Source organism: Rhinopithecus bieti, unplaced genomic scaffold, assembly GCF_001698545.2.
Source record: "Rhinopithecus bieti isolate Rb0 unplaced genomic scaffold, ASM169854v2 scaffold_38981, whole genome shotgun sequence".
Classification (NCBI taxonomy): domain Eukaryota; kingdom Metazoa; phylum Chordata; class Mammalia; order Primates; family Cercopithecidae; genus Rhinopithecus; species Rhinopithecus bieti.
The window spans coordinates 4,438,292-4,464,678 of record NW_016819573.1 but is presented as its reverse complement, the minus strand read 5'-3'; the positions used below and the strand labels follow the sequence as shown (position 1 = coordinate 4,464,678).

General features: G+C 44.4%; 1 protein-coding gene and 1 long non-coding RNA gene across 3 annotated transcripts in view; both read right to left on the bottom strand.

The window, feature by feature from the left end:
* The window catches only part of TOP1 (DNA topoisomerase I), a 96,577-nt gene extending 82,536 nt beyond the window's left edge, over window positions 1-14,041 (bottom strand). For both annotated transcript variants that reach the window (XM_017859079.1, XM_017859078.1), the window contains exons 1-2: window positions 13,742-14,041; window positions 13,387-13,411 (exon numbers count right to left, since the gene is read on the bottom strand). In XM_017859079.1, coding sequence (XP_017714568.1) covers window positions 13,387-13,411; window positions 13,742-13,774 — 58 coding nt within the window. In that variant the 5' untranslated portion in view covers window positions 13,775-14,041. The remainder of the gene's footprint in view (window positions 1-13,386; window positions 13,412-13,741) is intronic.
* Window positions 14,042-18,977: 4,936 nt separating this feature from the next.
* LOC108519817 (uncharacterized) overlaps window positions 18,978-26,387 on the bottom strand; it is a 19,021-nt gene continuing 11,611 nt past the window's right edge. Inside the window, exon 3 of the long non-coding RNA XR_014485058.1 lies at window positions 18,978-19,090. This is a non-coding gene — a long non-coding RNA (uncharacterized LOC108519817). The remainder of the gene's footprint in view (window positions 19,091-26,387) is intronic.

Genomic DNA, 26,387 nt, shown 5'->3' with positions numbered 1-26,387 from the left:
ATGAGGATGAAGGCTTTTATGATGATCCACTTTCACTTAATAAAGAGTAAACATATTTTCCTTATGATTTTCTTAATATTTCCTTTTCTCTAGCTTACTTTATTGTGAGATTATAGTATATAAAACATATACAAAATATGTGTTAATTGACTGTTTCTGTTATCAGTAAGGCTTCTGGTCAACAGTAGGCTATTAAGTTTTTGAGGAGTCAAAAGTTATAACTCGAATTTCTGACTGCACAGGAGTCAGCGCCCCTAACCCTTGTGTTGTTCAAGGGTCAACCATACTGCTCTATTCAAATGCTTCCATTTCAATCAGTACCATCAGGAGCTGAAGTCCCCAACTAATTTAATCTAAAGGTAGTGAGCTCCTTAGATTGGATTTTCAGTATTCCACTAAACTATGCTGTACCCTACTTACTTTCTAAAGTCCTGATTTAACCATCCTAGTATTAGTATGAAACAAACCCTGCTCTTTGTGCTCTGCTTGTCACCCAATCCGAAAAAGTAACATCAGAATTAAATGGTTTGTTAAATACTGAAGTAGTAGAAAGGATTAGGATTCTGACACACAGTAATAACAGCTGCAAAGGCAGTTAACTATATCTGCTATTTGGTAAGTGCTCACTGAAAGGTAGAAACTATTTAACTTAGAGTGAAGTATCAAGCTTTTATAAACATATATTAAAAAACACTGTTCGGGTCCTTTAAAAATATCCTGTAAGCTTGGCTGGGTGCGGTGGCTCACTCCTGTAATCCAAGCACTTTGAGAGGCCGAGGCAGTCGGATCACTTGAGGCCAGAAGTTTGGGACCAGCCTGGCCAACATGGCAAAACTCTGTCTCCACTAAAAATACAAAAATTAGCCGAGTGTGGTGGTGTGTGCCTGTAATCCCAGGTACTCAGGAGGATGAGGTAGGAGAATCACTTGAACCCAGAAGGCAGAGGTTGCAGCAAGCCCAGATTGTGCCACTGCACCCCAGCCTGGGCGACAACGCGAGACTCTGTCTCCAACTAATAATAAACATCATCATCATCATCATCCTATAAGCGTTATACCTTAACCAATGGAGTACTGTAATTGAATGAAGCAAAATACACATCCTTAGCCAAATAAGATAGTAAGGTTCAGAGAGAGAGATCAACTTCCCCAAAGGAGGTTATGGGTCACCTGCATTAGTCAGAATCATTTGGGATTGTTGAAGATATATTAAAAATGCAGATTTTCAGTACCCTCCACTACAAGGTGTACAAGTAGGAATACGTATTTTCACCAACCATCCCCAGGTGACTTTTAGGCACATTAGCTTGAGAACAACAATGCGCCAGGCGTGGTGGCTCACGCCTGTAATCCCAGCACTTTGGGAGAACGAGGCAGGCGGATCACGAGGTCAGGAGATCGAGACCATCCTGGCTAACATGGTGAAACCCCATCTCTACTAAATATACAAAAAATTAGCCGGGCGTGATGGTGCGTGCCTGTAGTCCCAGCTACTCGGAGGCTGAGGCAGGAGAATGGCATGAACCCGGGAGGCGGAGCTTGCAGTGAGCCGAGATCGCGCCACTGCACTCCAGCCTGGGCGACAAAGCGAGACTCCATCTCAAAAAAAAAAAAAAAAAAAGAGAACAACAATGAAAACTTACTGTTAAGCTCTCAAAGTTTCTCACTTGATCTTCAACCAGCTGGCAAGCTACGGGAGAAAGGAGTTTGCACTTCACAACTGAAACGTTTGTTGAAAGCATCTGTATTGACCATACAGAAAGAAACAGTGCCCTTACTTTTTTTTTTGAGACAGGGTCTTGTTATGGGGCACAGTGGGGCAAACACAGTTCACTGCAGCCTCGACCTCCTGGGCTCAACCGATCCTCCTTCCTCATCCTCCCAAGTAGCTGGGGCTGTAGGCGCACACCATCATGCTTGGCTAATTTTTGCACTTTTGTAGAGACGGGGTCCCACCATGTTGCCCAGGCTGCTTTAGAACTCCCAGGCTAAAGCAATCCACCCACTTTGGCCTCCCAAAGTGCTGGCCACTTCTTAATAAGGAAAACACATAAATACAGACTACTACAGAATGAAATATTAAAAGAGGATAACAAAAGCTCAATGAAAGCCAGAGAAAAGTGGTTACACTTCTGGCTTGGGGTTAGGTGGTAATTGCAGGCAGACTTCCCTAGAAAGGAAATGGAGTATGTGTGACTATGCCATCAATACTGAAACAGGCTCTGAGATGTTTAGAACTCTCAAGGAGTTCACAATACTTAGTGCCTTCCTAAAAATATGTAGTATTGGGTATACCTAGCTAAACCTTATCAAATTCTAAAAACTAAGAGGCATTCATTCATTCCAGGGTATAAGAAATACTACTTAAATAGAACCTAACATGGTCTTTTTTTTTTTGAGACGATGCCTCACTCTGTCTCCCAGGCTGGAGTGCAATGGCGCCATCTCGGCTCAGTGCAACCTCTGCCTCCCAGGTTCAGGTGACTCTCCTGCTTCAGCCTCCTGAGTAGCTAGGACTACAGGCATGCACCACCACACCCAGCTAATTTTTTGTATTTTTAGTAGAGATGAGTTTTTTTAAAAAATCGAATTTCTAATAAACGTACTTCTTAGCGACTTCTCAGCGTTGGGTGCCTGGCCTGGAAATCAAGTGTAACAAGCCAGTAGTTATAAAGATTAGCCAATTTGTATCCTTCTCCTCCCTTTCCTTTCCTCTCCTGGTTAAATGGAAACACTAAAAATTAAGAAATAGATCCTGAGCCACAATCAATTCCTTAGAAGCTCTTGTTTCTTCATTTCTGGTATTAAACAGTAAGAACTACTAACACTGCATCCATTCCTGCAAAAATGCACTGACAGTACGATTAAGACACAATAAGTCTAACATTTTGTCCCGATCACTTTTCTAGTATTCAAACCACTGTAAGTAACACCACTATGTACTCTGCACCTTTCTCTGAAGAGCTTTAACGGCTTTTATGTATTACCCATATCAAGATACTTCACGGATTAGGAAGGGTCAATAATATTTAAATAGTCTCATAAAATTAGTTTCCCAGGATTAGAATTTATTCTCTAAGATTTTAGTTCTTCAAATATGTGAAGATGGTGATTTTAAATTCAAGGATTTAAATGATTTCAAATACTTGAATTAGCTATTGTCACGATTTCTCACATAGAATGTGAACATCTCTAGCCATTCTGACAACCTACCTGCTCAGGAAACGTGAAAACTATTTTTTTGTTTGTTTTTGAGACGAGTCTCGCTCTGTTGCACAGGCTGGAGTGCAGCGGCACAATCTCAGCTGACTGCAAGCTCCGCCTCCCAGGTTCAAGCCATTCTCCTGCCTCAACCTCCCAAGTTGCTGGGACTACAGGCGCCCACCACCACGCCAGGCTAATTTTTTGTATTTTTAGTTGAGACGGGGTTTCACTGTGTTAGCCAGGATGGTCTCAATCTCCCGACCTTGAGATCCACCCACCTCGGCCTCCCAAAATGCTGGGATCACAGGCGTGAGCCATCACCGCGCCCAGCCAAAAACTATTTTTCTAAAATTCATGCAACATGGGTGTCTGATACAAAAAGATAATAGGAAAAAAATACACAGAACTTAAATCTTTCTGCCTATTTCAGTCAAAAAGGTTTAATGGGAATATAAGTATACTAAAAAAAATTTTTTTTTTTTTGGTAACATTTTAAGGAATAAGAGTTTGGAAATCTTTGGAAATCCAAGTCCTAGGTCTCCAATTTCTTTAAGGGGGGAAAAAACTCACGATTAGGACTAAATGGAGATGTCGCTCTCTTGCACTGATAGTGAAATATTAACTGCCAGAAAGTACCTCCAGTCCCCATTCATGTTGTATGACAGGAGCCTTTGTGCTGAGGCCTAATGAAAAATCTCAACAGAGGAAGTGACTGTATATACCTAACAACTTACCAATTTCAAAGTTCATCCTGATAGGCATGTAGGTTTGTCTTGTTCATCTGTGTCTAGTTACAGATATTCACTTTCTGAATGTTTCTACGAATGAATATGGCAACTTGAACTTTTCCATTTACAATTAAACGTGAAAATTTTAGTTTCCTAAGTAGACTGCCAAATATTGCACCATCCCAAGTGTGAAAGGGGAAAGTTAATCACTGCCAAAGATGATGATGATCAGTATTGTTTTTTTGAGACAGGGTCTCACCCTGTTGCCCAAGATGGGGTAGATACAGTGGCATGCTCACGGTTCACTGCAACCTCTACCTCCCAGGCCTCAAGCAATCCTTCCACTTCAGCCTTCTAAGTAGCCAGGACTACAGGCATGCACCAATACACCTGGCTAATTTTTGTATTATTTTTTTGTTGCGACGGGTTTTTCCCATGTTGTCCAGGCTGATTTCGAACTCCTGGACTCAAGTGATCTGCCCACCTCGGCCTCCCAAAGCGCTGGATTACAGGCATGAGCCGCCAGCCCTGCCCCAAAGATTTTTAATCCACAATTTAAGGTATGAGAAACAAACAAAGTGGTGTGTACACAGCAAGTGCCTGTGACTGGGCAACTGAAGTTGCCACAAAGTCAAAGCAAGTCAGCCCCCTCCCGAGCCGGCCTTTCTATGATTTACAGCAATAGTATCATACTCAATGCTCCCTAGTGACCCCTCCAGCTTGGTTAAAATTTCACAATAGATGTATGTCCAAATTTAAAGAAATTAAAGATGCTCCCTTTGTACAAGAGACTAATAAAGCAATTTCTGAAAAAGGTGTTGGGTTTTTTTTTTTTTTTTTTTTTTTGGTATTGGCAAGGACGTAAAAAAATTCTGTTCTAAGCTTTTCACTTTCAGTAAAGTAATCTCTACATGCTCTTGTAATCCTCAATGTTGTAAAGTAAGTATTAAACCTATTAAACCCTACTTTACAGTGAAGTAATCTAAGGCTCTGATATTAACTTGTTCAAAAGCCTAGGCATTTGAGAAGCCAAGAACTCCGAATTTAAATTCCCTTTAGTCTCTGTTATGGGTGGTGGGGATGTAGGCCTGGGGTTGAGGGCGGGAGACTAATTCCCTCTGATCGACTGTATCAGAAGAACATGAAAGAAAAGAGACCAAAGCTTTGAAGACTTAAATCCAACCCTATTGCGGGCACATTCCTTGTATACTGAGGGCAACAGAGCTACAGAGCATTAACAAATACCCATCTTCCCAGATTTTTTTCCCATATTTTATGAACTATATTTTTCCTAAGATGTTTATCTTTTAAGACTCTTTAAAATTAGGCCCTATTCCATAAATTCTACACTACAAAATTATGTCCTCCTGCCTACTTTTAATTGAATTTAACTCTGCGCCTGTTGTGATGCTTCTGTGATAATCCTTTTGCTGAATGGCATAAGATCTCTACTAAGATCCATTTGGCTTAAATCTAATGAACACTAGTGAACACATCCTTAAATGACTTTCGTTTATGTCCTTTAAGTAGCACTTCCAAAATAACAAATTCAAGGCAATTCGATATTCAGCATTAGCTAGACTTATGAGCCATTACTGAAATTTCTGCTGAATTTATCAAATTTTTTCATGAAATCTCCCAAATGCCTATACTCACACATAACTGTTAACATGGCATTTGGTACTAAATTCTCACAGATAAGCTTTACTATATTATTTAAGGTATTCTTATTCCCAAGAATTACTATTTCAAAGTAAACCAAGTTGCTCACTTTAAGCAACTATTTGAATAAATGAAAAACTGAATTCTCAGGTGCTTTGAGACTTCTCTGTTTAATTTAAAATGCTTTGGGGGAGAAGTAAAATAGTGGCTTTGAAAAAAATATGCTGACACAAGACATATTGAATTTTGTAGTTTAAAAAAATTAACAAATAATGAACGTGGCATTTTATTAAATGCATCGAAAAGGGTCAGGTTATTTTTAATAGAAAATCCATAATTCTATTAAATGGTTGAGAAATTAGTCACATGAATAGACTTCTTTCATTTCTGAGCCCATCTTCAGTACTGCTAGAAGTTCTTTTGGCAATGACCACTTTGCTGTAAACTCGTTCTTAGAAAAGTAGGAACCAGATATACATTGGCTCCTACTTAGCCCAAACCTAGATATGAAGACACCTTTTACTTTATAGCAACTGCTTTGTAATTGGAAGAGATCAGTGTAGGCTATGCTGATTCAATTAGGTAAAGACTCAACAACACTAGTTACATGGTACAATTCACTGTGTAAATGTCAAGAAGATTTAAAACTAACACGGAATACCAGTGAAAGACTCCCCAACATCAATCACTATTTCAAACCTAACATTCAAAATAAAGATCCAGTTGAGAATAGAAGCTGTCTGATCAAAGTTTACATTTTACAATGAGGACAGAGGCACCTTCATATACTTATCCAATTCTCAATAGTTTGTGAAACATAAATATTATCCTTGCTTATGGATGAGAAAACAAGGTTCAGTGGCCAGACCACATTTCATAGGAAAATAGGGACTTATCTAGATTTTTCTGAATCCTATACCAATTTTCTATTTTAACACAGCTGTCTCCTCACACCCCCACTCTTCACCGCTACACCCTAGACCTAACATTCCACACACAAAGGGTCCAAGCTATCTCTACCAGCAGATAATCAAGGGCAGGTTGTGACACCTGTACTAGAAGCTTATCAATTACAGCCTGAGTGGGGTTTCCAGAATCTGGACCAAAGCAGCATCAAAAAGGGGACATGAAAAGGCATAAAGGGTAAAAAGAAAAAAACATTTCCTTTCCTGGTCTCTGGTTCTCCCCACAAGCCTGTGCAATCTATACTATCTTCATTCAATTCAGATTTAATGCACATAAAAACGTGGTGCCTAATACGTTTTCAAAATTAGTTTCCTTCATCCCACTTCTCCTTCTGCTGCTTGGCAAGAGCTCAGATAGTCAACGACAAGGAAACGAAGGGGCTACCTTACTGGAGTCAGGTTAGGTAAAGGGTCTTAGCCAATGAGATCCACAAATGACAATGATTCTGAAACCTACTAGTCTCCTCCTGCACAATCAGTAATATACCCACAAAGCTTTATAAATTTGGGTATTCATACATATATGATAGCAAGATTAACATTTGGACTTCTACTAAGGGGCAAAAGGGTGTATTATTCTGGTGGAGGACTAACCTTCAACAAAGAACTTTTTTTCTGTAAACTCCAACAGCCAAGAAAAGTCCTAGGCATCTATCTTTGCTAGGATGTGCTAAGAAAAACAATATAACGAATAATGGGGCCGTGTGCTGGCTGGGTCGGTTTCGTTCCTAAAATATAGGAAAACGTCAGAATACCCAGGGATCTGTGAAATTTTTTTCCCAACATCATCATTTACAACAACAAATACTGGAGATCTAAAGTCCCTAAAAATGCTGATTGCTTTAACATCTTTTGTTGGAGCTTACCTAGGTGTTTCTCAGGTATGCTAATGAACTGTGTTCTTTAGGTTCCTTGAATCCACAGAAACAAACATGTTAATTTCAAAGGCTCAGAGGGGAATTAATGGCCTGGTAGAGACGCCTCCCCACCCCAAATCTGATGGGAAGGGTAGAACGAAAGATGGTAAATTAAAACATTTATTACACATTTCAGAAAAATTTAGCAGAGATAAGTGGGTGAAACTAGAAGCTTAAGACAACAAATGAAAAACGAATACCTACCAAAAGGAAACTAAGGGTCGGGCACAGTGGCTGAAGCCTGCGATCCCAGCATTTTGAGAGGCTGAGGCAGGCAGGCTGCTTGGGCCCAGGCGTTCAAGACCAGCCTGGGCAACATGGTGAGAAAACTCGTCTCTACAAAAAATGCAAAATTTAGCCCGGCATGGTAGCGTGCACCTGTAGTTCCAGCTACTTGGGAGGGTGAGGTGGGAGGACTGCTTGAGCCCAGGAGGCAGAGGTTGCAGTAAGCCAAGATCACACTACTGCACACCAGCCTGGGCAACAAACAGAAACCCTGTCTGCCCCGCAATCCGCTCACAAAAAAGGAAAGAAGTTAATTAAAAGTTGCCTACCTCCCTTGGAATTTCTTTCTTCACTAAACGTTGAGACATAAATGACACACACAAAGACAGTTAATACAAACTTTGATACAGATAGCCAAAGTTGATATTATGATCTACATACTTCAGAGATATGCATGAGATACTGGTAATGTCACTTCTCTCCCAGTTTGAAAAATATCTAGGATCTTTCTTATACACACAGAAAATGTTCAACAATATCTATTTACTATAAAATCATTTCAGCAAACTATCAGCCATTTCTTATAATGCCACCAAAATACCACTAATATCTAATAGACATTCATCTACAAGCTTCCCCGCAACCCCCAAACTTCGTCCACCCTTCCAAGGCCCTATGCTATCAACACAGCACATGCTGCCCACATCTAGACAGGCAGGTGGCAGGGAGGGTGGGGATTGGTAAAATGCTAATTATTCCAACCCTGGTCTCTATTTTAGATTTTCTACTGCAGCTATTGGTCTGTAGCCATGGGGATAGAAAGCTGCTGCTCAAACTTGAGATGTTTGAGACATGGAAATAGGGAGAAAAGACCTGTTCCAAATATTACTACTCAAAGTTTAAACACAATCTGAAAGCTTCCTTTAAACACAATACCCATTCGCCTCTTAAGGGCTAGTTTGGAAGTCTCTAAACTCTTTACCTTAAGAAATTCATGTGTCAATTGTTTGCCTAAATGCCCTTATTATCCAAAGTTAATGGTTTCAAAATAATTAAGGGACAGTCAGATAATCTAAACCACACAACACAGAAAATTCGACTCTCACCTCCACATCCAATATATTTTACTATTCTTTCAAGAGTTTTTTTCTTTTTTTAAACCTCCAGGTCCAACGTCAAAATACTCATTTCAAACATTTCCACAGCTTCATTCAAACTAATTACATTTGAATTCATTTTCCCAAGTGAACCCAGTTTACTGGAGTTGGATGCAGTTTCCACATGGGAAAGATGCAACCCCTCACAAAACACACTTCTGAGGAAACAACTTTGGATTTGAAGAGTATCAGTTTTACTTTGCACTAAAAAGATGGCAAAAGGCAAAAGTTGATAATGATGTGTCATGTAAATATGCATTCATGTCCAACTAACACGAAATAACACGGTTTTGGTATAATCTGAAATCTTCTAAAATGATATGCATTCAGAAAGCACAACAGAATCATTTTCCATACCACTAGCAGCCAGGGACAACTGTTATTATATAATTAATATACAACACAGTTGTATATTAAAAGGCAAACTTTTTTTGAACCTCCCCACCCACACACGCACTGAAAACAAGCAAAACAAAATAACTTCACAGCCCAATTTTGGATTATAAACTTTAAGACATGTTATTTAATAATCTGAACAAACTAATGAATGTCTTCCCAACTCTCTCAATTCCTCATCTTTACGCTGACAGCAAGGGGAAAAGACTCAATTCCTTTTTTTTTTTTTTTTTTTTTTGCTGCTATTGGTTAAAACGAGATTTGAGGACTGACCTTGGTTTCCTATTTTCCATTTTACTCTATCTACTGAACCAAAGAAAAGCGGGAGTTGGTGACTGTTACTGCTAGCTATATTATTTAGTTTGCACCTTTCAAGCCACAACATATTTATGATTCTTTTAGTAACGCCTGGATTTTCTTGTTTTTACCAGAAACATCCAATCCGAGCCTAAAATTTGTCTGTGAGATCTGATATGCTGGTAAACTAAAAAACACATGCTGACAAGCAACTTGGTTTTATGTCAAAGTGTAGTATAAAAATCCTAGCGGCTCACTAATTCTAAAAAGGTGCCTGAACGAGTCCAGTTGCGACTTAAGGAAAGACAACCACCTTGGAACATAATGCTTAAGTATTTCCCGATTGAGGATGCTGCAGATTTCATTTGGTGGTACCATCACTTTTCAGTTTTAAAAATGTAATGGCAATTTTCAGAAAGCCACATCATCAGCTACCTGAAATCCCCCCCACCGCAATCAGCTATGCTACCGCCCATCCCAACCCATACCCAATAGCACAGAAGTACAACTGTCTATTAGCATCAGAAACAATTCATATTTAATTACCTTCATCCAATTTGATTCCATTAAGCCAACCACAATCAGCACAAGATGTCAAACCATGATCCCATATATCATTTCTTAGAATAAAGACTGATGGAGTCAAGTATTGAGATTCGCTAAGGGGTCAATTGGGGGAGAACTCCCTATCTCCATTGCAGACAGGCAAAAACTTCAAGACATCTGAAACACCAGAAGAATCGCTAACACTTTAACCTGGTATTACCATTATCAATTCTACAGATAGCTACGCAGCCTGTACAGTACTGTAATAATGACTCAGCCCCCCTACAGTTTGTTCTACCAATACTTAGGAAGTCTTTTCACTTAGACCTAGATATGGTTTCTGCTCCAAATTCCTAACTCACTGTCAATGTTTTAAATATAAATAACAGAGTTTCCCAGCAGTTGAGTATGGGCCAGAATGTTCTAAATTACATACAAACAGCTACAATTTTAAATATTGTGAAGAATGAGCTCCAAAAGGTGTGGGGGGTGGGGCGGGGGGAATCTTTTATATCTTAGGGGATGAAGGCAGGCAAAATGAGAGATGTTTGATTTTAATATATGAACTTGTACAGTTAATCTGTAAGATGGGTTAGGCCCTCTTAAAATCATGCTTAAGCAATATCCTCTTAATACAAAGTTCAATAATGACATATCTGGGCGTAATTAAACATTGATTTCTACTTTTTTTAAAGTGTCTTTCATAGTTACATAAATCAATCACTGGTTAACAATGTATTACTTGAGACAGCAAGCATAGTTACTAACACCACATCTTTCAGACAATATTCACAAAGAATAATTACACCAGTGTCAGACCTTTATGGTGGCAGGGAGACAGTCAAAGCGCTTTTTCTTTTGAAGAAACATGTTTAGATAAAAAGCAAATGACAAATTATCAAATCCTTCCTTCCCTCTCTCCTTTTTCAGCTCTGTAAGAAAACAGAGATTTGCGGCTTTTTATTTTTTCATGCTAGTATCATACAGTATCACTCTAGCATAGTGGCTCACCTCACGGGATTTAGAGTGGTCAACTCACGGCCCTTGGGCAAGCTAGTAAATACACTGAAGCCTCAGTTCCCTCATCTACAAAACAGAAATAACAGGACTTAACTCACGATGGTCCTTCCAAGGATTACATTTAATTAGATGACCCATGGAAAGAGCTGAGATTCATGCCTGGCAGTAAGTATTCAATAAATAATAGCTATTATGGCTATTAAATGTGAGCCAACACTTCTAAAAGTCAACATAGGCAGATTACTTCAGCCTCTATAAAAATGTCAGTAAAGATCAATAACCTAACCAGCTCACAATCATTCACATGACTTAGGTAAGAACCATGTAAGTTAACTTTCTCACAAGAAAGGGCTAAACTTTGTTTCATTACTTACATTACCTACTCAGCCCAGCCTGACAGCCAAAAGAACACATTCTATATTAAGATCCCACCTTCCTCTAGCGAGGTCAAAAAGACTTCTTACAGCCTCACCTGCACATCCTTTCTTTGCCCCTGTATCCCAAAGAAACATGTCTATACCCTGGTTTTCTAAACTGCAGGCCTCACCTCCTCCCTCTTTTAAAATCGTGATAGGTTGGTTAAATGTACTTAAGAAACACTCCAACCCCTGACAATTCTCTGCGTCCAGTCTTCCACAACCCCCAGCTCAGAAGTCACCTCCTCTGAGAAATTTCCCCATCTTCAGACAAAATTAAGTCCCCTATACTTCAAAGCATTTTGGGTACACATATGCCCCAGTAGTTACCTTATAATTAACTAATTATGTCTCCCCCAATAGACTGAATTGAGAGCAAGGGAGTGTTGTGGTTACAGGATCAGCTCTACACTAAGCACAGTGGTTGGCACATAACTGGTGCTCAAGAAATGCCATACTTTAAACCAGATTCTCTCCTGTTGGATGCCCCACTTCAAACTCTGAACATAAGGTTGCTCTCAGTAGAGCAGGCTAACATGATGGACTGCTGATTACAACACTAGAAAATCTACTCATCAGCTTCTCCTATTGGAGAGGTTCCCGGAACCCAAACTCAATTGAGCAGGATTATGCACCATCAAAATCAGTGGGAATTCCCAGCACACTACAGAAGGTACCTTCTCCTTCAACAGGGTTGTTCGAAAGCCTGCAAGGATGAGCTTTTTATTGGAGGAATCTTCCCTGGGTAACTGAAGTGGAAATACACAAAGAATAAATGCCTTGATTTGACTGAAAAGGGTTCAAAAACATAAAGAATTGGAAAAAACAAGCTAGTTCTTGATTCCTGAAAACAGTGGCTCGTGAAAAGAATGAACAGGAAGCAGGGGTGGGTGCTGGACATTCTTTGTTTCAATAAATAAAATCTTTTTTTCCTCCCTACAGCCCAAACGAAAAGGCCAACACACCAGGTCCACAAGAGATGCTCAACAATCTCTCCTTCCAACAAGTACAAACTAAACTGCGTTTCCAAAAAAATACTACATTGGGAACCTCGGCCACAATGAAAAGTTCCAGTCACTAACAGTTTAATTTTTTAAAAATCCAACATTTACAGTGGGTGACCCACAGAGAACTTGCAAACTTTCTTTAGTGAGGTACTGCTACCTTTGCAAAGAACGTAACTTGGGAAAAACAACCTGGAAATGTAAAGAACTCCACAAACAGTGACTTTGGTTTTAGAGCCATAATTCCTATCATAAACATACTATCGAAAAAAAAAAATTAACAGTTGCCTAAGGAAATCTTTCATTCTGGAAGCAAAAAAGGAAACAAACATGAAGCAGAAAGGGTATAACCCCCAAAATAAAGTTTAAAAAATAATAATTCAGTCCCCCACCCTTCCCTCTCTGGTGAAGTATGTGATTTATACAGCTTTGCTCTGCAGAAAGCTCGTTCTGGGCAGCTCAAGGAAGGAGCCGAGGGAGGGAGAGAAAGAGACACAGACACAGAAAGGAGAGGAGAGAGAAAAAGAAAATGGCGCAGAGACTAAGTCCCGACCGTCGACAAGGCGACTTTCCCGGGAGGAATCCCGGCCCGGAAAGACCGCCCGAGGCCGGGTGGCGGACGACTCGGGGTCTCCGTTGCCCCCTCTTGGGAGGGCCGGGATCTGGGGGAGCTGGGGTCCCCGGAAAGGGGGTCAAGAGGCGGCCCGATGGGAACAATGGGGCCGGTGAGCGAGGAGCCGGGACTTAGTCTCTGGGACGCCATGTCTGTCCTCTGCCCGGCACCGGCAGGGCGCGGGGGAGGCGGCCGGCGGCTGGGGGGCCCCGGAGTCGGGGCAGGGGGCACACTCACCATTCATTCGGAAATCCGCTTCGATCTGGAAAAAGAAAAGGAGAGAATATCAAACAACAGCCACTTTAACCCCTCTGGCGGCGAGCGCGCGCGGCTGGGGGCCTGGCCCACCCGGCGCCCCCAGGGAGGACGGGGTCCCGGGGGTGGCCACGGAGGGCAACCATCCCCCCTCGAACTGTAACTTCGCGGCCCTTGCTCGCGGCCTAGCGAGCCGATCTACTCCGGCGGGCGGCACCTCGCCGGGGGCCCCGGCCTGTCAAAGCGGCCGGGCCGGGGCTGGGGTAGGGGCCTGCGCCGGGGGTCGCGGGACGGCCAAGCCAGGGTCCAGGGCTGCCGGGGTCAGGCCGGGCCGTACCTGGGAATCGTTGTGGAGGTGGTCCCCACTCATGTCGGCCCGGAGCGGCGAGCTTGGCGGCAGACTAGGCGGCGTGGGGGAGACGCAGACGGCGAACCGGCCTGTGCGGGCGGACGGGGACCCCGGAGCCTCGAGGAGGCGCAGGTAAGCGGCGGTGACTGTGGGCCCGAGACTCCAGAAACGGCTGAAGCTGCTACTACGGCGGCGACGCTGCCTGACTGCCGGGCGGGCGGCGAGAACAGACCCCACCAGTTGTGTAACAGCCTAAGTTCGCATTTGGGCTCACTGCGCCTGCGCGGTCGCTTTTAAACAACACGTCGACGACGTCAGCGCTCGCGGAAAGAGGCCGAGGGTTGCGGCCCGCCCCCTCGCGGTTCGCCGGACGGACCCGGCTTTGCATCGCAAGCCCCGCCTCCAGACCGTGCGCGCGCCGCTGTGATTTGCATAAGGAGCCGACTCCTCCTACGGCGTCCCACCCCAAGCAGCCTCCCCTTCCTCTCCCGACGCCTTTTCTCGGAACCCCGACCCGTCTGCTAGGCAGTGCGCAGGCGCCAGCCGGGCACCGCCTCCTGGCCAGGGCTGGCCGCGCAGCCACGTGGTGGGCCTTTAAAGGCCGCGGCGGGACCCAGGCGATCTTCGGCGAGCTGGTGTCCCGCGTTCCCATCTATTTGGAGCGGCGAGTACCTTGGCAGCCGGGACCCCAGAGGTCTCCCCGGCGCCTCCTTTCTTGCTAAGCCGGCCCTGAGGCTGCCTGGTGGGAGGAGTCCCCTCCCCAGCCTTTGTCCAAGCCCTACAACTTCTGGAGTATTTCACGCCCACTTTTTAAAAATTATTTTAATTTTTCAACCAACCAAGGGTCCGGTTTAGCCCCAGTTTTCCGCCGAGCACATGTAGCCCTGGGTCACCAAGGGTCTGATTTCTTTGGTTCATTCTACAAATACTGAGCATCCGCTATGAGCCCAGGAATTGTGCTGAGGGGAGGGGGAATGCAAGAGACCAAACGGAACTGAACCTGTCTCTATCCGCGGCTGTATCCCTAGCGTGCTGGGAGGACGGAGCAAATGGGGAAAAGAACTACCTTTTATAGAGCATCTATTCTGTGCCCAGCTCTGAATTCTGAACAATAGCTCTGTAGTCGCCTGTTTTACAAAAGGCAAACTGTCTTAAAGACAAGGCACCAACAACCACCTACCTTGCATCTATAGTTGGATGCCTCTTAAGCTTCTCTGGGGATGAACTCAACTCCACTTAGCTAGAAAAAGCCCCATCCTGACACCTTGCTTTCCCTCATTTCCGACCAGTCCCGCTGAGTGCTTCTCTTCACTCCATCTACTTCTCTCTGCCGCCCATAAGCCTTTGAAGTCTGCGTTCTCTTGCTTGGATTAATACAATACGCTGGCTGGGGGTGGTGTCTCACACTTATAATCTTAGCACTTTGGGAGGCTGAGGCTGGCAGATCACTTGAACCCAGGAGTTCAAGACCAGCCTGGGCAACATGGCAAAACCCCGACTCTACAAAAAAATACAAAAACTGGCAGGGCGTGGTGGCATGTACCTGTAGTCCTGGCTACTCGGGAGGCTGAGGTGGGAGGATCACCTGAGCCAGAGGAGGTCGAGGCTGCACTGCACTCCAGCCTGGGCAACAGAGTGAGACGCATTCTGAAAACAAAAACAAAACAAAACACAAAAAACACTGCACTCCAAAACACTACACCCTAACGGATTGCTGCTTCCATTCTTGGCCCTCTCCTAAACTGCATTCCAACAATTACCAAAGTGATCTTTTCAACATGCTAATAGAACCATTACTCCTTTGTGGATATTGCCGCATCTATTACCACTTTCACTATTATTTTTAATATTTTAATTGATCTCCTTTTTATTTACCTTCATCCTGTTATCTGTGAAATAGTATCTATGAAATCAATTGGAAGTAAATATGAAAAATGTTCATCCAGTGGACCATCAGTATCTTTATCACATCTAATGGTAAACATTAGATGTGTTTACCACACCTTGTGAATGCTTCAAGATCAACCTAAATATCACTTTTTCAAAGTGACTTCCAGGCACACTACTGACCCTGCTTCCACTGGCTGACCAAGGGTGCCTTATAGGCCAGGCGTGGTGGCTAATGCCTGTAACCACAGCACTTTGGGAGGTCAATTTGGGTGGATCACTGGAGGTCAGGAGTTCAACAACAGCTTGGCCAACATGGTGAAATCCTGTCTCTACTAAAAATACAAAAATTAGCAGAGTGTAGTGGTGCACACCTGTAATCCCAGCTACTCGGGAGGTTGAGGCAGGAGAATTGCTTGAACCCGGGAGGCAGAGGTTGCAGTGAGCCGAGACCACACCACTGTACTCCAGCCTGGGCTACAGAGGGAGTGAATCTCAAAAAATAAATAAACAAAAATAAAACAAAGGGTGCCTTGTAGTATCTATCTCCTTTGTAACACTTATGACACTTGTTATTAAGTTACAAATGGAGTAATTGGTTTCCTGTCTATTTCCCCTATAGAAAGTAAGGTCTGTGAGGGGGTGGGGGGGAAACTTGTCCATCTTGCCTACCACTGAATTCCCAGCACCTAGCAACAGGCCCTCCTACAGAAGAGGTGCTCAAGAAATGGGCAAATCAAAGCAGGTTACCCTGCTTTGGTTAGGAGCACACATTTGGAAGTCAAATCAACTTAGGTTTGAATTCTCTCTGCTGTTTGTTACCTGCGTGATCTCAGGCAAGTTGTTTAACTTCTCTGAGTCTCAGTTTCCTCATCCATTCCGTGGTGATCATTGTGGGTATTTAATAGACTATCAAAAAATAATTGTTTGAGGGCAGGCACCTAGTAAGTGCTGAGTCTTGGATTCATCCTCAGGTTGGCCTGACTCCAAAGCTATACTCTTTCTCTGAAGCAAGCTGCCAGAGCCAGTTTTGCCTTGCTCTTGCTGTCTCTTCTCATACTCTTCCCATCTCAGGATCAATCCCCGGCCAGAAGATGAGGCATCTGCTTGCTGCAGTGAGTCCAAGATAATTTGAGGACTGCCTTCAGGAAAAACGGTACATCCACACTACTCCACTTTCCCAACCCCCATTTCCCAGGGAGAATCTGCATTTCTCCCAACCCCCATTTCCCAGGGAGAATCTGCATTTGCTTTTTTTTTTTTTTTGAGACAGAGTCTCACTCTGTCACCCAGGCTGGAGTGCAGTGGCGCCATCTCGGCTCACTGCAACCTCCGCCTCCTGGGTTCAAGCGATTATCCTGCCTTAGCCTCCCAGGTAGCTGGGATTACAGCCATGCGCCACCACACCCAGCTAATTTTTGCAATTTTAGTAGAGACTGGGTTTCACTATGTTGATCAGGCTGATCTCGAACTCCTGACCTCGTAATCTGCCCACCTTGGCCTCCCAAAGTGCTGGGATTACAGGCATGAGCCACCGTACCCAGCCTGCATTTGCTTTCCAGGTCCTTCCAAAAAAGACTAGGTAGGCATGAAAACAGCACAGACTTCACAATGGCAGACCGAGGACGTCCCCGTGCACAGACATAGAAATATCCGGGCGGTCTTGTCACAGGCTGAACTTCTCTGCCAGCATGTGTGGCTGGCAGTGCTCAGAGGTTGACTGACTTACTCTGTCTTACAGAGGCCACTCCTGACTCCTAACACTTCAAACCCATGTCCCCACCATATCGTACTTGAGGAGATTATTGATAGTGCATGGACAAGCATTTTAATTCTAATAGATATGTATTTCAATATGTATAAGAGAAAATGACCATTGTTTTAAGGATATAACTGGGATGAGGCTTTTTAAAAAAGTGACTGATTTACACAAAAACATATAGGAATAGTGCACAGAGGGGACATATAAGACAAATTCCAGGAAGGTTGTAGGCAAATAAAGGAGGTTTGGGAAACGCTGCTTTAAATCAAGACTGTTCACTTATGGACCATCCCAATCCTTATAAAAATAACTAGCAGGGAAAACTGGTAATGTAGGTCTGTCTCCAAAGTACGCATTGGGAACAGTGGACGGTTTATAGATAATCTACTAAAAGAAGAGGTCCACGTACAAATACATACATTATTATATTTACAGTTAAACAGGGTTTTTTTCCCAGGTGCCTTCTCAGGGTCTTCCATATGCAAATACTTATGTGACTCTTGAAAAGAGGGACCTGGAGTGCAGCATCTCCAAAATGTAGGTAAACTCAGCCAGGAGTGGTGGCTCATGCCTGTAGTGCCAGCACTTTGGGAGGCCAAGGCAGGGTGGCGGGGGGGGGGTGGATCACCTGAGGTCAGGAGTTCGAGACCAACCTGGCCAACATGGTGAAAACCCATCTCTACTAAAATTACAAAAATTAGGCCAGGCCCAGTGGCTCATGCCTGTAATCTTAGCACTTTGGGAGGCCAAGGCAGGTAGATCATCTGAGGTCAGGAGTTCGAGACCAGCCTGGCCAACATGGTGAAGCCCTGTCTCTGCTAAAAATACAAAAATTAGCTGGGCATGGTGATACACACCTGTAATCCCAGCTACCTGGGAGGCTGAGGAAGGAGAATCGCTTGAATCCCAGAGGCAGAGGTTACAGTGAGCCAAGATGGTGCCACCACACTCCGGCCTGGGTGACAGAACGAGACTCCATCTCAGAAAAAAAAAAATGTAGATAAATCCAAAAACACTTTTTTCCGGACTACCTCTTGAGACTTGGACTTTTTGGGGGTGGTAGAGAGGGTGCACCATTCCTGGAGGTACTGCAATCCAAGTCAATGTGTAGAGTGGACAGAACAAGCTCCTATTCCATCTCCTTGCTCCAAAAATCTATTTATTATATTATCCTCAGATAGAGAATGTATCAGATATTAAAGTGGTAAGAACAGATGCTGTACATGATCTTAGCCAGAAGGCCAAAAACCAATGAGACTTGAACTTTTTGAAATGACTGAACCTTGAGACTCTTGATCTAGGTGGTCACCCAAGATTTCGTTCTTATTCATTTGATTCTGACTCTCTTAGGTTAGTTATCAACCTGGCCCAACTCTTGTCTCCCAGAACTGAACACCTCTAGGGTTGTCTAAGCAACTCCTGCTTTTCAGGAACCCATCCATCTGCACAGTTTCCCCAGACTGCAAGATTATGGAGGAACAAATACACAAATACACAGATGTGCTGCTACAGTTATTTGGACCAGGATGGGCACTCGATCCAAGCTGAGCCACTCAGGTTAACCTCCTCAAGGCTCTAGAATTCAGAAGAGGAGAGTGGTTCCATCTATCTTCTTGTGGATAGATCTGTAGTATGTAGATTAGGGAGCTGCTCCTGGTCGTACTTGCTGTCAGAAGGGCCAGAGAAACCTGGAGATGGGGGAGGATATAGGAGGAAGTGGGTGGAGGAAGAGATAAGAGATAGAAGTCCCTGCCAGGGCTTTGGCTCACACCTGTAATCCTAACACTTTGGGAGCCTGAGGCGGCTGGATCATTTGAGCCTAGGAGTTTGAGGCCAGCCTGCGCAACATAGCAAAATCCTGTCTCTACAAACAAAAATTAGCTGGGCATAGTGGTGTGTGCCTGTAATCTCAGCTACTAGGGAGGCTGAGGTGAGGATCACCTGAGAGGCTGAGGCAGCGGTGAGCCAAGATGGTGCCACTGCACTCCAGCCTGGGTGACAGAGTGTCACCTTGTCTCAAAAAAGAGAGAGAGAGAGAACCCTGATGAATGAAGTTCAGGACCCTGGTTCTCCTGAGGTCTGGTTGCATGGTTCCTGTTCTAGCACCTTTAAATTGATTCCCCCTTTTGCTTAATTGCACTCTGATGGGTTGGTCCTAATCTCCACCTGATTCCTGGGCACTCACAAGGCCTCTGTTATCCTTTTGGCATCCCCTCTGGGGTTGGCATGCTGTGGAACAGGATGCCCCTCCTGACATTTTGACCCTTGGATGCTGGCACATTCTTGACTTTGCCAATTCTTTGACAACAATGTCTTCTAGCAGCTCTCCCCGCCAATGCCTAAGAATCTGTTGCCCTTTCAAGATTCGGATACCCTTGGAAAAGAACCTGCTGGGTGTTCAAGAAAGGAGATTCAGGCTGGCGATCTCAGGAACAACCAGAAAAGCCCTTTGCCTCCTAGAATGAAACAGCTCAGCAACAGTTGAGATGTGTGGAATAAAAGGTCAGAATCAGGCCAGGCGCGGTGGTTCGTGCCTGTAATCTCAACATTTTGGGAGGCCAAGGCAGGCGGATCACCTGAGGTTGGGAGTTTGAGACCAGCCTGACCAACATGAAGAAACTCCCTCTCTACTAAAACACAAAATTAGCCAGGCATGGTGCTGCATGCCTGTAATCCAAGCCACTAGGGAGGCTGAGGCAGGNGGAACAGGATGCCCCTCCTGACATTTTGACCCTTGGATGCTGGCACATTCTTGACTTTGCCAATTCTTTGACAACAATGTCTTCTAGCAGCTCTCCCCGCCAATGCCTAAGAATCTGTTGCCCTTTCAAGATTCGGATACCCTTGGAAAAGAACCTGCTGGGTGTTCAAGAAAGGAGATTCAGGCTGGCGATCTCAGGAACAACCAGAAAAGCCCTTTGCCTCCTAGAATGAAACAGCTCAGCAACAGTTGAGATGTGTGGAATAAAAAGGTCAGAATCAGGCCAGGCGCGGTGGTTCGTGCCTGTAATCTCAACATTTTGGGAGGCCAAGGCAGGCGGATCACCTGAGGTTGGGAGTTTGAGACCAGCCTGACCAACATGAAGAAACTCCCTCTCTACTAAAAACACAAAATTAGCCAGGCATGGTGCTGCATGCCTGTAATCCAAGCCACTAGGGAGGCTGAGGCAGGAGAATCGCTTGAACCTGGGAGGTGGAGGTTGCGGTGAGCCGAGATTGTGCCATTGTACTCCAGCCTGGGCAACGGAAGGGAAACTCCCTCTCAAAAAAAAAAAAAAAAAAAAAAAAAAAAAACGGTTAGAATCAATAAGAAAGCTGGCAACTCTTGAATTGTAAAATGAGAGGCAGTCAAGCAACAAAGATGTAGGATCCTGGCCATGTGGCTTGGGGCAAGAAAAGTAGTCCACTTGTATCTCCATTGTTTTCCTGCCAGAAGACATCCTTTCTGTGATGAGGACATTTATTCATTCAACCAGCATTCCCTGAGGAATGAAGGCAAATAGGTACTATTTATCTATTTGAAGTTGGTAGGTCCTATACTAAGCCCTAGAGATATAGCTATTTATAAGATCTAATCCTCATGTTGGAGGAGTGCCTTGTCTGATAATGAGACAGACGTATTCCCCAACTGTAACGCTAAGGTATAAGGAATAATAGGGAAGAGGGGGCCAGCTACCAGTTGCTATGGGAACTCTTGAGTAAAGGAACACATCCAACTCACCAGTGGTGGTGGGGGCAATATTAGGAAAGGTTTCTAGTTGGACGCTATTCTTGAAAGATGAGGGAGTGCTAGCTCGTGGAAGATAAGAAAAGATATTGCGAGAAGCAATATAGGCACAGTCATAGCTTTGGTCAGGATGGAGCAGAGGGTAAAAGTGAAGATACACCGAATGTAGACTGGGCAGGTGGGAGAGGCCCTCCTAGTGCCGGTGGAGATATTGCAAGGTGAACTATGACAGGGTTTTAAACAGGTATGAGAAAAATCATGGGCAGCAGAGGGGGAAAAGTTTGGTGGAATTGACACTGGAAATAAGCAGATTAGCTAGGAGGTCCAGGGAGAGCATTGTGTTTCAGAAGCAACCTTAACCATGGAAGATCATTTGCAATACCTGAAGATGCAAACTGTGACGGGGACAGAAGGATTTGGCCTGTGTCAAGGGTATAGCCCAAATAGAAGTTGTGAGGCAGCTCTCTCTGAATCCCCCTATCTCAGTGTGTGCTTCTGGGATGACCTGTGGCTGCCTGAGTCCAGCTGTTTCCAACTAGAGAACCAGCAGGCAGTGGGAGGCATAGAGGCAGAGTCCAGGCTCCAGGAAACACTGGAAGATTCTAAGAGTGAGAGACGCTCCTAAATGCTTCAGCATGACTCCCAAGAAAATGGAACAGAAGTAGCTGCCTCACTCAGTAACCAGTAGGTGATCCTTTAGCCAAAGTTGGGTTTTGAAAAGGCCTACTTCCCCGTCCTCCCTCCCCACAAGCCCTCCAAGTCCTCAAGCCCCTCGCCTCCACCTCCCCAGAGCCTAGTTCACTCAAGCATCTTCTCTCCCTCCTGCATGGCAACTTCTCCTTCTCCCAGTTTTCCTCCTTGACCCTGTCAAAATTCATGTCTCACATTAATTAGTTGCTTACCACATCTCTGCCCTGTGCTGAGTGCTTCACATACATTTTCATTTAATCATTGCAATAACCATATGAAACAGGGGCTAACTTGTTCCTTCATTTTACAGACAAGGAAACTGAGGCTTAGGAAAGTTAAGTAAGTTAACTTGCCCAAAGTTACACAGGCTATGATTTGAACTCAAGCAGTGTGTATATGGAGCCCAGTCTTAGAATCCCTAACCTGCTTCCCAAGTTGTCCTGAGGTCACTGTTGCCCTCACCTGTGTTTGAAACATTCAGAAAGGACAGTCTACACATGCTGCCTTTTCTGCTTTACTTTTCATTCCTTAAACACTGTCAGTCTGGCTTCCATTCTAATCAGGGACTTTCTAGTTTCCAAATAGAGTAACCTATTCTTCTCCACCTTCCTGCAGCCCTCAATGATGAGGATGAGCACATTCTTTGAGGACCTTTGCATTTGGATCCAATGACCATTAATTCACCTGGCTTTTTTCCTACCTCTCCAAATACCATTTATTTCTCCCTCTCTTCTTTCAGCACAATTTAAGCGATCCCCAAGATTATATCATCAACCTTGTTTTCTCTCTATATGCCCCCCTCTTGGTAGCCTTATTTTTTTTTTTTTTTTTTGAGACAGAGTCTCGCTCTGTCGCCCAGGCTGGAGTGCAGTGGTATGATCTCAGCTCATTGCAACCTCACCTCCCAGGTTCAAGCAATTCTTCTGCCTCAGCCTCCCAAGTAGCTGGGATTACAGGTGTCCACCACCACACCTGGATAATTTTTGTATTTTTAGTAGAGACGAGATTTTACCATGTTGGCCATTCTGGTCTTGAACTCCTGACCTCAAATGATCCTCCCACCTTGGCTTCCCAAAGCTCTGGGATTATAGGCATGAGCCACCGCACCCAGCCAGGTAGCTTCTTAGATGAATGTCTCTAGCCTTGACTTCTTTTTAGAGCCATATAAATATTTACCCATATGCCTATTGCATGTGTCCCCTTGACGACCCCCATAGCCCTTTGGTCCTGGGTTCAGCTTTTCTCCTGAAATTGCCCTTCCCTTCTATGGTCCCTGCTTAGCAAATAGCTCTATTCTTCCCGGTCACTCAGGCTCAAAACCTTGAAGCCTCTTGAGTTAACCCTTGGTCCTGTCCTCGACATCCCATTGGTGGCTACTACCTGTATGGAATCTGCCCAAGACCTTCTTTTGTAATTGTCCCTCCTTCCCCAGGTTCTCATTGCATCCTGACCCTTCTTTGGCTTCCCTGCATCACTCTCTCTCACACACACACTCACACACATATCAACTATGAGCCAGGTACTATGCTAGTACTAGGAAGTCAGTCGTGAACTAGAAAGACAAAAGGCCCCTGCTCTCAAGGAGCTCAGGTCTGGTGGGTGAGACAGAGGAGGGAACAAGTAATTGTCACTTACTGCAATGAGTGCCTTGAGGATAAAGTACAGTGTGTTTGCAGTAGGAACCCTTTAGAAGAACTGCCATCCAGAATTACAGAGTTAGGCACGGATTTCCAGTGGAAATGGCATTTAAATTTAGGTCTCAAAATGGAAACAGAAGTTAGCCAGGTAAAGGTTGGGGGGAATAAAGAAGGCATGTGAGGGAGACAAGCACTCAAGGCCAAGAGCACAGATGGGCAAAATTTTGGAAACTGGAAAGAGCAGGGCTTATGTGGTGAACGCCTGGTAATTCAGTACGGCCAAGGCGTAGAGGATGAAGAGGAGTATTGAGAGATGAGGCTGGAGGGGTAAGCAAGACCCAATTCATGGAGGGTCTCTAAGGCATTTGCAGTTTATCTTCGTAGCACTGGGGAGTCACTGTGAGCTGCTATAAGCTATGAGGGAACATAATCAATATGTGTTTTAGAAAATATTACCTACAGGCTGGGTGTGGTGGCTCATGCCTGTAATCCTAGCACCTTGGGAGGCCAAGGTGGGCAGATTGCCTGAGCTCAGGAGTTCAAGACCAGCCTGAGCAACATGGCGAAATTGCGTCTCTACTAAAAAAATACACACCAACGCGTGCGCACACACACACACACAAACACACACACGCTAGCTGGATGTGGTGGCGCACACCTATAATCCCAGCTACTGGGGAGGAAGGCACAGGAATTGCTTAAACCTGGAAGGCAGAGGTTGCAGTGAGCTGATATTGCGCCGTTGCACTCCAGCTTGGGCGACAGAGCAAGACTCTGTTTAAAAAAAAAAAAAAAAAGAGAAAGCAAATGGATTTAAAGTATTCAAGACTTGAGGCTTGGCTAGGCATGGTGGCTCACACCTGTAATCTCAATGCTTTGGGAGACCAAGGCGGAAGGATTGCTTGAGCCCAGGAGTTCAAGACTGGCCTAGGCAAGATAGCAAGACCTCATCTCTCCCCTAAAATGTTTTCAAATTAGTCAGGCATGGTAGTATGCACCTGTAGTCCTAGCTAGGCAGGAGACTGAAGTGCAGGGATTACTTGAGCCCAGGAGTTTGAGGCTATAGTGAACTGTAATCATGCCACTTGGCACTCTACAGAGTGACAGAGTGAGACGGTGTCTGTAAAACAGAACAAAACACCACACAGAGCTTGTTAGAATACAGTTAAAAGGTTATTGTCATCATTGAGGCAAAAATGATAATGGCCCTGATCAGCAAAAAAGCCATGAGGATGGAGAGAAGTGTATGTGTTTGGGGGATATTCATGGCATAGGATTGATGTGTTAGTGATTGATTATATATACCAGGAAAAGGGAGGGGGGGAGTTAAGGATGAGGATGGCAGTGCATTCACAAAGACAGGGAACACTTGGGATCTGTTTTAAGGAAAGATGATGAGTTCACTCTGTACATGTTGAGTTTGAAGTGTCTGTGGGTTAGCTGAGTCAAGATGTCTAGTAGGCAGCTGAATACATAGGTTTGGAGCTCAGGAGAGGGACTGCAGGTTGTTAGTGTCAAGGTAGTATCTGGAGTTAATTACACCAGATGACATCATTTGGGAGGGCCTGGAAGGACAGCCTTATTTTAGGAATGGGCCTGAGTTAAGAATGAAATAGAAGGTGAGGAAGTGGAGATAGCAAGTTTGAACAAGTCGTTCAAGAGATTTAGCTACAAACAGTAGGAAGAACATAATGCAGCAACTAAAGTAGCCTGGCATTAAGAGAGGGGTTTTGTTTCTTTGTTTATGATGGACATGACACACTCATGTCTAATAGGAGGGTCTGCTGATTTCCAGTTCTGGGCCTTTTGGCTCATCCCAGCAACCTTGACAAAGTACTAGCAGAGTTGATATGCCAGGAACTCTGGGTCAGATAAAGAGTGAGGTCCGTTCAGAGGAGATACCCCTCTTTGCCCCTAAGAGGTGACAAGCTGCTTCCAACCTCACCTCCAAGATTCTGGGACCTTTCCCACAGGAACTCACTTGAGGATTGACTCACAAAACTAGTTTTTCAGGATGGCTCATGCAGGCCCCTGAGGATATTCTCCACCGAAAGGGCATAGTCAAGGCCTACAGGGTCTGTCCCTACCTTTCCAGGATCAGCTATGGGTGCCTCAAAAGGGGCCTGGCAGAACAGACACTAGCTCTGGTGGTGGAACTAGAGAAGGACACTCAGAGCCCAGGAAGATGGAAGTTCCTCATCAGATTCTGCAATGCAGTCAAGTTCCATTGACATTCCCTGATGCCTATTTGGTGCCAGGCCTGGCTAGTAGTTCTGTGATGAACTCAATAGGGCTTCCACTTGGAGGTAGAGAAAATAGATAATTACGATACAGAGTTCTGGGACCTCGTGAGAGAGTCCTCAAGGCTGGAAAGCCAGGAAGACTCAAAGGGTTTGATGGGAGAAAGATAATGCTAAAAACTCTAAATTTTCCCACTGACCCAGAACTTAGCTTTCCTTCTATTTTTGGAAAACATAACCTAATGATTTTAACAAGCTATTTAAAACTATTTTGTTGTTGTTGTTGTTCGTTGTTCTGTGGACTTTACCTTTCATGGTGAGCATTTGGGTTTAAAGGGGGAGACAGAACTTAGGGAACATATTTGCACAAGCCCTTACACAATGTTCAAACCTAGCCTTGGGCCCGGGCGCGGTGGCTCACGCCTGTAATCCCAGCACTTTGGGAGGCCGAGATGGGCGGATCACGAGGTCAGGAGATCAAGACCATCCTGACTAACACGGTGAAACCCTGTCTCTACTAAAAATACAAAAACTAGCCGGGCGTGGTGGCGGGTGCCTGTAGTCCCAGCTACACGGGAGGCTGAGGCAGGAGAATGGTGTGAACCCAGGAGGCGGAGCTTGCAGTGAGCCGAGATCGTGCCACTGCACTCCGGCCTGGGCGACTGAGCGAGACTCTGTCTCAAAAAAAAAA